Genomic DNA, 15,218 nt, shown 5'->3' with positions numbered 1-15,218 from the left:
TCTCAAGCCACGTAAAACATAAACGCCAGATGCTGTTATTGGAAACTGCGGGAAAGTCACTGCAGAAACAAGGTTGTGTTGCTGGAAAGGGCCGGACGAGCAAAAAATGACAATATAACAGAGACATGTTTTAAGACCGGCGGAGACGACAGCACAGAATAAAGCCGCTCAGATTTCTGCTACACATTGTCATGTTGTAAATAAGACATCATCTCTATTGCAAACCCAATAACCAAAACTGGTGCGGTTGTTGTTATTGTTTTTGACGTATTCCTTCCAACGCAATGTCAATGCCACAGAAACCAATGCAGATATTCCGGAAAACGAAAGAGGCATGGACACACAAATGGGATCTGAACAGTTTCGATACACAGTGTGGACATCAGTAATTTTAGATCAGATTCCAATCGGATACACATATGGCGCTTTTCCATTACCAGTACCAGCTCGACTCGACTCGCCTCGCCTCGACTCAGCTCGGCTCGGCTCGCTTTTCGCTCTGTTTTCCATTGCAGATAGTACCTCCACAATAGTACCTGGTCGTCATAGCGACGCCGCAGGAAACTGCCGTGACTTAATCTTTTACGCGAGACGCGCAAAACACACCCGCTACCTACACACACAGGACAATGGTTGAAATCGAGTGCATGCTGTTTTTGGATGTTTTTGTTTTTGCTGTTTTTTATTCAGGATACTGCGTCTGGCGCGTGCAATGATGACGCAGTGAATAGTGACGATTCTCTCTGACCAATCAGCAGTCTGCCATGATCTCACGTCACATTTTAGTATCGCCTCAGCTCGCCTCAGCCCGCTTAGAACCTCGCCGGAGGTGGTACGAAAAAAAGTACCTGGAAGCTGGTACAGGTACAACTTTTACACAGTGGAAAACCAAACAGAGCCGAGTCGAGTCGAGCCGAGCCGAGGCGAGCTGGTACTGTGTAGTGGAAAAGCGCCAAAATAGTCTGATTTGGACAGTGTGAATGTAGCCAGGGTGTGTTCTGGGCAGGTTTGGTTCGGTTAAAACAAACTCTGTTAATGCGGTTCATTTGAATAAGCGTGAGTGAGCGCTGCCATCTGAACCCTGGTGCCCATCGAACAAGTGGACTGAGACCGCCTTTTCTGGTGACTCGGTTCGCTTGTTTGGTGCAGTGCGACTGAAATATGAACACTCACCAAAGACATTGTGGTGGAAACTCACCAATAAAATTCAAGTCAGGTCAGTATTTCTCTTACTTTCTCAACATCTAAACAAAGCAAAAACAGGACATGATGTCACAAGATGTGACCTTAAAAAGGACAGAATGCTTAAGCATACCTGTTTTATCTCGTCATAGTCGTGATGTTGCCTATCACAGTTCGGTGCAGGCGTCAGAACCGCGTCGTACAGGCCCATACAACGAGCACATTTTTAGCCCAACACACAGCATTGATTTAGATGTTCAGGGGAAATTATTTTTTGTTTGATTCTTTAGGTTTGGTGTTAAAAATGACAGCTAAGCGACCCAGGATTAAATGTATCATTTCCGAACCAAAAGAACCAAGAGAACCGAAGTGTGAACACATTCTCAGTTTATATTCACACTGCTGTAATAGGAAGACAAGAATTCGAATATAATAATAATACTTTTATATTATTATTCTTAAGACAGTAATATAATACAGTAATTGTATAACTGCACTGTAAAATAAAGTTTAGTTTCCACAAAAAATATATAAGTCATTTTACTTAAATCAACCCTTTGGGGGTCTCATCTGAACAATCTGCTTGGACACGTTTCAGATTGGCAGCAGAAGTAGCGTCTATTCTCCTGAGAGTAACGTCAGAAAGACTGGATCCTACATCTACGAGGAGTTCATGCCTACAGATGGAACTGACGTGAAGGTATCTCAGTCTGTCTTCTCTCCAACACACACAACTCAGACTAACACACATGCTTCTCATGTTAGCGATGGCCATTTTGATCAGGGTAAAATGGTTTGATTTCTTAAGAAAAAAGTATTTTTTTCTTCACAAAACATCATGAAAGGTGAGGTATATGTGTGAACTCTTGAGTTGTGTTTGCCTGGAGCTTACAATACCAGTCAACATTTTTAATGTTTTCTTCTGCTCACCAAGGCTGCGTTTATCTGATCAAAAATACAGTAAAAACAGTAACATTGTGAAATATTATTACAATTTAAAATAACTATTTTCTATGTGAAAATATTGTAAACTGTAATTTATTCCTGAATTTTCAGCATCATTACTCCAGTCTTCAGTGTCACATGATCCTTCAGAAATCATTCTAATATGATGAGTTGATGATCAAGAAACATTTCTGATAATTATGAATGTTGAAAACATTTAAAAATGTCTTGTGACTGACTTTTATTCATCTAGTCAGCCTGACTTTCATAAAGATCCGTCATTCAGACCCAGTTGGTGGTTGCGCTACATGTGACCCGAGTTTGAGTTCGGGCTCGTGGGACTTTCCCATCCGCGTCTGCTCTCCATACTGACCGCTATAAACAGTCAAAAATGCTGCAAATAAATCTGTAAAATATAAAGGAAAAATACTTTAAATAAACAAGTATATTTAATTTACTTTAATAAATGAAAGGTTAGTCATGAAAATTATTCCTCGACTTAGAAGCTGTGCTGATAGACACTGATCCAGCAGTGTTTCCTCTGCCTTGTCTGTGTGTGTTGGCATCAGGTGTATACTGTAGGGCCCGACTACGCCCACGCAGAGGCCCGCAAATCTCCTGCTCTGGATGGGAAGGTGGAACGGGACAGCGAGGGGAAAGAGGTCCGTTATCCAGTCATCCTCAACGCCAGAGAGAAACTCATCGCATGGAAAGTCTGTTTGGCTTTCAAGGTAAATGAAGATCTTCCAAAACGTGGAATTGAGTCACGATGCCACTCATTTGAATCATTAGAGCCTAATATCTGAAAGCTGGTCATGACTGACTACATTTACAAATTCAGTTCCTCATGTGCATCATCAGTTATTATTATCATCAGTCATTTTCTTGTCATAAAAGTTGGTTTTTATGTGTATATATATGTAAGAATTAATGTGCAGTGGCAAAGTACTCAGGTCTTGTATCACCCTGAAGGGGGTTATTTAGCTGTACTGTGCATTATGTGCATCAGCTCACATCCTCAGCATCATAACTGTGGCCTATGGCGCATGCTCTGCTGCGACAACACGTTTGTCATGTCAGCTCACGTTACTTCTCTGGCTTTGTCTAGTTTTTCGTCATTTATTTGAGTTATTTGTTATTAAGTCTTTGTCAAGTGTGTATGGTTAAGTCAAGCAACGACATAATGCTGAAAGTGCTGTGGATTACCCTTGTGATCTTGTGGATTATCAAGAATGGCACCGCGCTCACGCCATTACAGCCAGATGCTACCAGAGGCGTACTACTCACCTACAGCCGGGATGAGCTTCTGCGACTCCGGTCATCTATTCTATGCAACGAAAAACCGGCTGACATCCCTCCAGAGATCCGACCGAGGAAAAGGGGCAGCCGTGGCGGTGTCCGTGCCCGGTTAAGAAGGCGTCCTTTTAGACCTCCATTACCTTCTATCATATTGGCCAATGTACGTTCCCTCCGGAAAAAGATGGATCAACTTCATGCCAAGTGTCAGGGGGAGAGACTTTTCAGGGATGCGTGTATCATCGCATTAACTGAATCCTGGCTCGATGAATCCATCTCGGATTCTGAGATCAACTTGGACAACTTCTTGACCGTCCGGGCTGACAGGACCCGTCAGTCAGGTAAGGAGAGGGGTGGAGGACTATGTGTCTTTATAAACAAGCGCTGGTGCACCAACATAAAAAAACACAGCATTATATGTACACCGGACGTAGAGATATTAACATTATCGCTACGCCCCTTCTATCTTCCAAGAGAATTCCCCACGGTGGTTTTTGGGTGTGTTTACTGTCCACCTGATGCGAACATACAAGCAGCAGCAGAGCTAATAGCGGAGAATGCTAACTCAATGTTAAGTAAATACCCCCGAGCCCCGGTGTTTTATATGGGCGATTACAATAACTGCAGTCTTGACAGCGTACTGCCTTCCTTCCATCAGTATGTGCATTGTCCCACAAGGAAGGGAAATGTCTTGGATCTGTGTTACGGGAATGTTTTTGATGCATTTACTGTTCGGGCTCATCCTCCTCTGGGCTCCTCGGACCATAATGTTTTGGTCTTTCTTCCTGGTTACAGACAGGAACTGAAGCGCATCAAACCACAAGTCCATAGCGCTCCATAGTGGTCGGCGGATGCAACTGCATGTCTGCAAGGTTCCCTTGCATGCACTGACTGGACCGTTTTTAACGGTACTTTGGATGAGAGACTGTCCGTTATAACAGACTACATAAAGTTTTGCATAAGTAACTGTATATCAACAAAAACATACAAAACTTTCCCTAACTCCAGGCCTTGGATTACTCCACAGATTAAACAAAAACTGGCTGAGAAACACAAAATATTTCAATGCAAGGATTGGCTTTCACTCCAAATACTGGACAGACAGATTAAAAATGACATTATTAAAGAAAAACTTAAATACAAAGAGAAAATAGAACATGAGTTTTCTACGATGAACACAAAACAAGCCTTCAAGAAAATAAAAATATTGACGGGACAGAATGTGAAACAAGATCATAGCACTATTTCTAACCCCACAACATTTGCAAATAGCCTTAATACCTTCTACTCCAGATTTGACATCACTGATTATTCAGCTGTCTGCAATGAGCTACTTAACGCTCTCCCTTTAGATCTACCGACAACTCCTCCGTTTACAGAGGTGGATGTTCGACAGGAGCTGAGTAGGTGTAAAATCGGCAAGGCCATGGGGCCGGACGGCATCCCTGCTAGGGTGCTCAAGCTTTGTGCAATGGAACTCTCCCCAGTTCTGTATTCCATAATGCATGAGTCATACAGTACAGCACGGTGGCCCACCCTATGGAAAAAGTCCACCATCATTCCTCTACCAAAGAAACCCCGTCCATCAGAGCTCAACCATTACAGACCTGTTGCTCTCACACCCATAGCAAGCAAATGTTATGAAAAACTGATTCTGCGCACCATCTTGTCAACTGTCAATCCACAGCTGGACAAACATCAGTTTGCCTATAAAGCCAGGCGAGGGACGGAGGATGCTGTTGTATGTCTCCTTCATTCCCTCCTTCAACACCTGGAAGTATCTGGTAACTCTGCTGCAGTTCTTTTTGTAGACTTAAGCTCAGCTTTTAATACAATTCAACGTCATCAGATGATTAAAAAACTACGTAAACTCAGCGTTGCACCTCATTACATCCATCTGATTCATAGTTTCTTGAGCAACAGGCCACAGGCTGTGAGGATAGGGTCTGTCACATCGGGCACCACCATAACCAACACTGGAGCTCCTCAAGGCTGTGTCCTTTCTCCCTTTCTTTACACACTCTACACTAATGACTGTATTAGTCCTTCATCCATCACAACATACTACAAATACTCAGATGATACTGCAATCCTGGCTCTCCTCAACAATCACACTAGCATTGCTGCGTACCATGACACGATATCACACTTTACACACTGGTGCACAGACAATTTTCTCCATCTCAATGTTGAGAAAACAAAAGAACTGGTCTTTAATGCACCCAGTCTCAGTTGGATCTCCATTCATGGCAACATAATAGAACAGGTTGAGAAATTCAAATATCTTGGACTCACCCTGGATAACAAGCTCACTTTTGACTATCACATAAAGGACATCCATAAACGCTCCCAACAGCGTCTGCATATTCTACGAAAACTAAGTTCCCTTTACATTGCCCCTCATCTTCTGTTACTACTGTACACAAGTATTATCCAGCCCATTCTGTTATACTGTTCTACCAGTTTTTACACCATGCTGTCAGTCTCCAACAAAAACAAACTGAATAAAATCACACACATAGCTTCAAAAATAATACACTCCCCTACACCCAACATCTCGGAACTCAATGACAGAGCAATAGCCCGCCTTGCCCGGACAATAATAACAGACCCAGAGCACCCCCTCAACGTCCACTTCACTCTCTTGCCCTCCGGGCGAAGATACAGGACCCTAACATGGAGAAGGGCTCGTTTCAAAAAGAGCTTTGTACCATCTGCAATTTCAATCCTTAATAGGCCACAAAGTTGAACTTTCACCTTTTTGTGTTCTTGTTGTTGCTGTTACATGTGTTTTGTTGTTGCTGTTACATGCCAGTTGCGTGTGCTGTATGATAATCTGTGAGAACAAATTTCCCGTTAAGGGACAATAAATTATCTATCTATCTATCTAGCTACATAATAAATATACGGTCGCCTGGGACAATCGGTCATAGCTTTTAGCAGCAAAACTTTGATCAGAATGTTGATCAATCAAAGAAATGTGTTTTATACACCTACATAATACAAGTTTGAATATGTGAAAATTTGTTGAGTCTGCCACAAACTTGCGAATTTACACAGGACATGTAAATGCTGATGAATGAATTGTCTCAATATGCCACTGTAAACTGAAGTGTTACCAATTTCTCATTGGTAGCAAACGGTGTGTGGCTTCGACCTGCTCCGAGCCAATGGCCAGTCTTACGTCTGTGACGTCAACGGCTTCAGCTTCGTCAAGAACTCCATGAAGTACTACGACGACTGTGCTAAAATCCTGGGGTCAGTACATCACACAGATCCATAACATCCAGGAATTTACAAGATCTCTTCTCATTTCTAATGAACTTTAATGCAAGTTGATTAGAAACACAGATACGATCTTTTCTTTGCTGCATTGTCTGATGCAAAAATGTTTTTGTTTTATCTTTTTTTGACAAACTGCTACAATTGTATTATATTCAGATGATTACACTATGGTAATTTATGGCAATGAATGCTTTTATATGCTATTCATGAATTATCAACGCATGTATTTATACTAGTGTATTTGTTTAAAGTCAATTGAGTCAGTTGATTATTATTTTCCTTTTGCACAACAGGAATATCATCATGAGAGAATTGGCTCCACAGTTTCAGATCCCGTGGTCTATACCTTTAGAAGCAGAGGACATTCCCATAGTTCCCACAACCTCTGGAACGATGTATGTCCTTACAAGCAGATGTGAACATCACAATCCTGATAATTACATCAACAATGCTATCAGTATCTCAGCTAGTGCAATCCTTTTCTTTGAAGTTATTTAAGGAATTGTTCTGCCAAAATTGAAATAGTCCTTAACTCATCCTCATGGGGTCCCAAACTCACCAAAACCAACTTGAGCTGTTCATTAACGGGTGCTTTGTTGAAGAGTTAGTTGTGAACTCGCTCACATTTTCTCACTCTCATGTCGTTCCATCCAAACCATAAGATTTTCGTTCATCTTTGCAACACAAATTAAGATATTTTTAATGAAATCTGAGAGATTTCTGTCCCTCCATTGACCAAGTCCATTCACCAGAACTTTAACAAGTCATAAAGACATGTGGATGAAGTGGTTTAATCCAGGTCTTCTCAAGCCTCTGTTTAGCTTATCTGATGTGCTCAGTTTATGTGCATCGATCAATGTTTATATGTATTTTCATCATATGAGCGTTTTCTTTAATCTAAGGCACAAATTCTGTGCCTTAGATTAAAGAAAACGCTCAATTCATACTGATTCGTTTACGTTTTATGAACTTTTTGAATCATCAAAGTTTTGGTAATATGGACTTTCAATGGAGGGACATAAAAAATATGTACGATTTCAGAGATGAACGAAAGTCTTATGTGTTTGTAACAAGGGTGAGTAAATGATTTAAGTGTTAAACTGACCCCCACAATGTACTGCTATTGAATGGATTTCACCGAACTTGATATTCATTAAATTGTTGATTTTTGTGTTGAGCAGAAGTCAGTCAGTTAAATGGATTTGGAATAACTGAGAAAATGGTGACAGAATTTAAATTTTTCGGGAAAATTGTTCCGTTAACACACATTAATCTATATCAATGCTGATGTATTGACTTTTTTTCTGCGTAAGCTCAAAACAAATATCCTTTCAAGTGCTGCTGTGTGACTTTCAGGATGGAGTTGAGGTGTGTGATTGCTGTGATTCGACATGGTGACAGAACTCCCAAACAGAAGATGAAAATGGAGGTTCGACATCAGAGGTACCAACACTTTAGATCTACTATCAGTAATCTTCATCATGAACTGTCTCTAACTCCCAACAGAATAAGAAGTTCAAGGTGACGGTATGCTCAGCTAAAGTCTGTCCTTTGCTAATTTCTCATTTTGTGTCTTTCAGATTTTTTGACCTCTTTGAAAAATGTGAAGGTTACAAAAGTGGGAAACTGAAATTGAAAAAGCCAAAGCAACTCCAAGTAAATACATTTTGATTTAGCAATGAATAATGAATAGTATTCACCACTCATCTCTAAAGCATTCGTTTCAAGATGATAAGTTATATTTGATTGAATTGAACAGGAAGTGCTGGACATTGCCAGACAGCTGTTGGTAGAACTCGGCCAAAATAACGATTCGGAAATTGAGGAGAGTAAAGCAAAGCTTGAACAGCTGAAAACAGTCCTTGAAATGTAAGTGTTCTGGTATGTTTATTATTAGGGGCCAAGCAACACTGTGTCGAGACAACATATTATGTCTGTTAGTTTGAGGGTGAGTAAATGATGACAGGATTTGTATTTTGGGGTGAATCTTCTCATTAAATGTCAGAAATGACAGAAATATTGCTATTTAGAATTTTTATCAAACCCATACTACAGTGTTCACCAAATTTAGTATAGCCTTTAGATCATCTTCAGACCATGCTAGTAACAGCATCATTCATTTGATGGCAACGACTCCATAAAACTCCAACATATCTTTGACTCATTTACAGGACACTGTGTATCAATCTAATGACGGCGCCAGCTTTTGTGGTATTTAAACCACTTTTCCTGTGGATGATTATCCAGCCTAATTTTATGTCACTTATGACTTTGTCACGCTTGGCCCCGTTATATTTAAATATTCAGCTTTATTTCTGTCCCGTTTCTAATATCTCATTTTGTTTGTTCAGGTACGGTCATTTCTCTGGCATTAATCGCAAGGTTCAGTTAACTTATCTGCCACATGGTTGCCCTAAAACGTCCAGTGAAGAGGAAGGTAACGATGGTCTTGCGTGGATCTTTTGGCTGGTTTTGATTCATTTTCATGCCGTTTCTTAGACTTTCCATCTGTTTACATAGTTTTATATATGTGTAAGATTAGTTACATTTTATTAAAGTCCCCCCGTAGTGAAAATCCAGCTTTTAATGTAGTTTATATGTCTATGTGGTGTTTCTAATATGCTTTAAGACAAACCGTGTGTAAATTGATAAGGCGACAGCATTGCTGAGTATTTTCTCCTTAAAACTGCAGTGAACCAAAGACAGTCTCAAAAACACGCTTTGAAATCACTGGTGTTTCTGACGTCACAAACTACCTTGTAACCAATCAGATCAACGTGTGATCGTCAACCAGTGGATCTCTGAGCTGAGTGAGTGAGTGAGTGGAGGCGGGGCTCATTTGCATATTCATAGAACTGCGTATACTAAATGAGGCAAGGGTGTCAAGTTACATTCAAGATATAAGTCAAGAATATTTTTTTTTCAAGGAAAAAACGTTAAAATATGTAATTTTGGTGATCAAAGATGAGTTTTAAGGAATAAAAGTATCGACTACAGGGGGACTTTAAAAATTAAGTGTCATAAAAGAGACTTATTTTAGGGCAGTCTTGTTTAGGCTGAATTCTGAAGTCTGGTCCACATTGCAGAATTTGTCAAAAACCCACCAATGGGTCATGAACACATCACGCCCCCCCATTTAAGCCAAGGCTGATAGTGCACTTCGGTTCACTTGATATTGATTGTGTGTGTGTATGTGTGTTGAGATGTGCGGAGGGATGACCCGTCACTGTTGCTGGTCTTGAAGTGGGGTGGCGAGTTGACTCCAGCTGGCAGGGTTCAGGCCGAAGAGCTCGGTCGGGCCTTTAGGTGTATGTACCCTGGAGGACAAGGTACTTCACACACACACTGCTCATTACGGCCCCTGTTACGTCTGCCTCTTGTTGTTTACGGTTTTCCTCCTGCGTCTCAGGCGACTACGCCGGCTTTCCCGGCTGTGGGCTTCTCCGTCTGCACAGCACATACAGGCACGACCTGAAGATATACGCCTCTGATGAAGGACGCGTTCAGATGACTGCCGCAGCGTTCGCTAAAGTACCATTAAATCTTCACATTTAAACTTTTAATGTCAAATTGTTGTTAAAAGCATAAATGGTTTTAAATATTTTTTAATCGCATGCTTTAATGTTTATTTTGGCAGCCCGAATTAAAACATATTTATAATAATCGTATTATTATTTCTGTAACACTTTATAATAAGGTTCATTAGTAACATTAGTTAACTAACATGAACTAACCATGAGCAATACATTTGTTACTGTATTTGTTCATCTTTGTTAACGTGAGTTAATACAAATAAAGCTGTTTATTGTTCGTTCATGTTATTTCACAGTGCATTAACTAATGTTAACAAGATTTTAATGAAGTATTAGTAAATGTTGAAATCAACATTAACAAAATAAATGAAGAAGTATCGTTCATTCTTAGTTCATGTTGACTAATGTTAACTAACGAACCTCATTGTAAAGTGTTACCATTATTTCTCTTATAAACTACTGGATGTGTGTGTTAATAAGAGTGTGTGTGTGTGGTGTCCTCAGGGCCTGCTGGCGTTAGAGGGAGAGCTGACGCCCATCCTGGTTCAGATGGTGAAAAGTGCCAACATGAACGGCCTGCTGGACAGTGACAGTGACTCCTTGAGCAGCTGCCAGCAGAAAGTCAAAGCACGACTTCACGAGATCCTGCAGAAGGACAGAGACTTCACGCCAGAAGACTTCGAGAAGGTCAGGGACAGTCTGGGACAATCATAGTTCGCTTAACAAGGTCGCTTAATAGATATGAGATGGAAGAATCTTATTGTAGGACATTTTTATTGGTCTGTAAAGAATTGAACTGTGTTGTTCTTCTGTTTACTTTTGAGTAGTTGTCATTAGGCCATTGAATTAATGAAAATTTATGCAACTGTGAATTTGCAGCTGAAGGATGTTGTAGAATTTATCAAATTCTTTATGCAAATATCCCACCTTTTTGGTAGAGGCTATTTACAGTAACTCCACCCTCAAATGTCTGGTGGAGTCAAAGAAACCCATCTGTTAACAGGACCGGTGTTGTGAAGAGTAAGACGGCGGTGTTAGACCCGAGTTTGAAATAAGTGGAAGTAAATTGCCTAACCGGTATTTAATAATGGGAAAAATGGGTTTATCGGGTTGGTTTAGGGACAGGGACAAGTAATGTCCCAATAATGCAGCATCTATTTATGGTTTTAGTAAATATAATTATATACACTGAATATGTTGTTATTGTATACTGTTTTATAATGTACAACAAATACAGTGAGGTGCAAATAGTATCAACTATTTACACTATAAACAACTATTTAGACTTAGTGCAAAGAAAATACTGCTATTTACACCTAGTGTAATAGCCTGAGGTTTTTTCTGTTGCTGTGAGTGATGGTGTGTGTGTTTTATTTTTGGACCAGCTGGCGCCCACCTCCAGCACATCTCTTGTGAAGTCCATGCAGATGATCAAAAACCCTGTGAAGACATGTGATAAGGTGTACTCCCTCATTCAGAGCCTAACGCTGCAGGTCCGCCAGAGGATGGAAGACCCCAAATCAGCAGGTACACGTGTAAAATGGGCCTGATAGACACGTACAAATATTTAGTGGTGTGTATTTAGCTCAGACATGATGTATTGCACATAAACAAACTTCCATGACTGCAGTGCTACTGGGCTATTTCAAATATGTTTGTTCAAAGAAATATAAAAAATGCATTTCAGACATACCTATGAGTATGATTGAAATTTCTGCATTGCAGTTCTTTAAATTAATTTACTGATTCAAGTATTAATGTTGTTTATAAGCTTATTTTAGGGCCCGAGCACAGATGATGTGAGGACCCTATTGGAATTGCTCCGTTTATTATTATTTTAACATATAATTATTGATCTGTTTTTTCTTGTTTTTTGTAAAATGTTTGAAACCAACATAAATACAAATATGAGATTTAATGTGAGATATTTAGATGTATGTAGATCAATATTGTATTGATGTCATTAGGTATGATGTTAAATGCGGTTTTATTTTATTTAGTTTTTTAATACCAAACCCCTCAAGTGTTGTTTCTACAGCTGACATACCTTTGGCGGACAGGGTTTTGGAGCGAGGGTGTGTGGTTGAGGGCATCCAATTCAGTGGCACGTTTATTCATTTTTTTTAATCAGATATCCAGCTGTACCACAGTGAGACTCTTGAGCTGATGCTGCGTCGGTGGTCTAAACTCGAGAAGGATTTCAAGATGAAGAATGGCCGATACAACATCAGTAAGATCCCTGATATCTATGACTGCATCAAATATGACGTGCAGCACAACAGCTCATTAAAGCTTGACCACACCATGGAAATATACCGGTTATCCAAAGCACTGGCTGACATTGTCATCCCACAGGTAAAATGCACTTTTGCTTTCAATCAAAGATCAATTAAATGAATTATGAGAGCTGGTATATTTATATGCACAGTTTGTTTATTTTCTTGAACATTTTTGGTAATTGTCCTCGTTTGCTCTTGTCAGGAATATGGTATTTCTCAGCCTGAGAAACTGGACATAGCCAAAGGTTACTGTACACCTCTTATTCGCAAGATCCGCTCTGACCTACAGAGGACACAAGACGACGACACTGTTAACAAACTGCATCCAGTGTAAGACATACTCTGAGAAAATGACACTCATAAAAGAGAACTAGCCAATACACAGTTCAAGAACTAAAGGGGTTATGATATGAGGAATACAATTCTCTTATGACATTCATTGTGCATGTAAAAACTTAAAGGGATAGGTCACCCAAAAATAACAATTGTGTCATTTAATCACCCTCATGTCTTTCCAAACACATAAAAGTTGAGTTAATTTTTGCAACACAAAGATTTGTTTTAAAATATTCACTCATTATTTTTGTCCTTTTGTTGAACATCCAGAAAAACTATTTTTTTTATAAAAACTGTGATCAATGTACATACAGCACATCATGCAGAGTTTTCAAAACGGTTCTGCATCCATCATGGCCATTAACGTTGAAATATTGAAAAAGAAACGGCACAAAAACCAAGCATCATTCCTGTGGTCAAAGACATTGTGCCAAATGGTCAGATAATACCAAATTTCTATTTTTGGTGCATAAAACGTACATTATAAGTTGACCCCAGAGAGATAAAACCTGTATGTCATGACCCCTTTAATGTATTAATATGTGACTGTTAATCATTCACTTTTAGGGGTGTGTTTTGGACCTGAACTGTAAGTGTAGTTGATTGTTGTGTGCACAGATATTCCAGGGGAGTCATGTCTCCAGAACGCCATGTGCGGACCAGACTTTACTTCACCAGCGAGAGTCACGTACACTCACTGCTGTCCATCTTGCGTTACGGAGCCCTCTGTGATGTACGTCTTTAGTTATATCATCTTTCATATAAATATGTAATGTAAATGTACATTGTAATATTCTGGCTGTTTTTTCTATGCCATGCAAACTGTATTTCTGCTCTAAGGAATTGTTTTCGCTGTATCCTCAGGAGGCCAAAGATGACCAGTGGAGGAGAGCCATGGATTACCTTAAAATAGTCAGTGAGCTGAACTACATGACACAGATAGTCATCATGCTCTATGAAGACCCAAACAAGGTACGAGGATATCAGCACACATGCAATACTTTTCAATAGCAGAAATCAGAAGTAAAATACTTACAGACAGCTTTTGTTTTTCTGTGTTTTGATACCCAAGAAATGTATAGGATGATTTTTGTCATAATGCCAGATTTACAGCTTAAACCCGGGATTTACTAAAGACACAGTGTAAAATTAGCGCTGAAAAGAAGTGTACAGGGTTATTTTTGTGGCTGGCCTTATTACATATGCATTTGTAGGAGTTTCCCTTTCAGACGCAAAATATATGGGAGGAGAATATCTAAATGAATCATGTTAGGTGATTTACTAAGGTTTGCGCTCGTCAGTTTACTGGTATTTGCACCATTATTTAACACCTAGAAAAAGCTCGTCTTAAACCAGACGCTAATCTGCGCTGCTCTTGGTAGATTGTGTTGGTCATTAAGGAAATGATCCGGATGCGTCTGTGTTCTTTAATTTGCGAGTCGTCTGTATATCACGAGCAGAATTTCAGAAATTCAGAGTTTTTATGGGATTGAGTTCTCATGCACATTTGCCCAATTTAGTAAATCTGGCCCTTAAAATGTTATGCTATATATATATGTATATATGTTTCTAACATTCTAACATAACAATATATAACATAACATGTTTCTAACATAATATATATATATATTTAGGCATGTATGATGTACGAGGACCGACATGTGACCCTGTTAATACTGTGTTAAAGTCCGCGTGAACCGGAAGTTGCAAACGACTTTTCTCCAGTGTTGTGACGTATTTCCCAGTGAAAAGGAATATTGAACAGAGGGCAGGGTTTTACTCTAGCGCTCCTCCTCTCCATCTCTCGCTCATTACAGACTAACGGTTTGAGGGGAGTGGTTAAGCGTTTCCCAAACCAAGCCGTCAAACCTACGCCATCAGAAGGAACGCCATTCCAGACAGGAAGCAACTTTTCAGACTTTGATTAAAGATTACGACGGCAAACAATTTTTTTCTGTGTATTAACTTTAACGGATTAATTGTTCACCACAAGACTAGTAATATGCGCTAACAAAGTAAATAGGGTCAATTTTGATTTCAGTTGGACTTTAATGTGGGGTTTGGATTTGTAGGATCCTTCGTCAGAGGACCGTTTCCATGTGGAACTTCATTTCAGTCCAGGAGCTAAAGGCTGTGAAGAAGATAAGAACCTGCCATCTGGATTTGGATATAGACCAGCATCCAGAGAGGTTAGCGGAGACTGATGACTATTGTCTTGAATGTTAGAAATCTGTTTTTTTATTTCTATTCTGCATTTTTGCAGAGGTTGGAAAAAAATTGGTGAATAAAAGAAACATTCCATCTCAATTGAGAGTTGCTGTTGATGTTCTGTTGATTGTCTTTATTTGCAGTGTTTCTCAGT

At 39.7% G+C, this 15,218-nt stretch overlaps 1 protein-coding gene across 8 annotated transcripts in view; it reads left to right on the top strand.

Annotated features, from left to right (window-relative positions):
• ppip5k2 (diphosphoinositol pentakisphosphate kinase 2) overlaps positions 1–15,218 on the top strand; it is a 49,299-nt gene that overhangs the window by 12,970 nt on the left and 21,111 nt on the right. For all 8 annotated transcript variants that reach the window (XM_084401473.1, XM_084401472.1, XM_084401471.1 and 5 more), the window contains exons 8-24: positions 1,781–1,882; positions 2,697–2,858; positions 6,560–6,681; positions 7,002–7,103; positions 8,065–8,151; positions 8,289–8,364; positions 8,468–8,577; positions 9,060–9,145; positions 9,912–10,037; positions 10,118–10,239; positions 10,746–10,928; positions 11,627–11,768; positions 12,373–12,596; positions 12,723–12,850; positions 13,475–13,589; positions 13,721–13,828; positions 14,929–15,045. In XM_084401473.1, coding sequence (XP_084257599.1) covers positions 1,781–1,882; positions 2,697–2,858; positions 6,560–6,681; positions 7,002–7,103; positions 8,065–8,151; positions 8,289–8,364; positions 8,468–8,577; positions 9,060–9,145; positions 9,912–10,037; positions 10,118–10,239; positions 10,746–10,928; positions 11,627–11,768; positions 12,373–12,596; positions 12,723–12,850; positions 13,475–13,589; positions 13,721–13,828; positions 14,929–15,045 — 2,112 coding nt within the window. The remainder of the gene's footprint in view (positions 1–1,780; positions 1,883–2,696; positions 2,859–6,559; positions 6,682–7,001; positions 7,104–8,064; positions 8,152–8,288; positions 8,365–8,467; positions 8,578–9,059; positions 9,146–9,911; positions 10,038–10,117; positions 10,240–10,745; positions 10,929–11,626; positions 11,769–12,372; positions 12,597–12,722; positions 12,851–13,474; positions 13,590–13,720; positions 13,829–14,928; positions 15,046–15,218) is intronic.

The sequence above is a fragment of the Rutilus rutilus genome (genome assembly GCF_951802725.1).
Source record: "Rutilus rutilus genome assembly, chromosome: 25".
Lineage (NCBI taxonomy): Eukaryota > Metazoa > Chordata > Actinopteri > Cypriniformes > Leuciscidae > Rutilus > Rutilus rutilus.
Note: the sequence above shows the minus strand (reverse complement) of the source record. Positions and strands in the feature narration are given on the sequence as shown.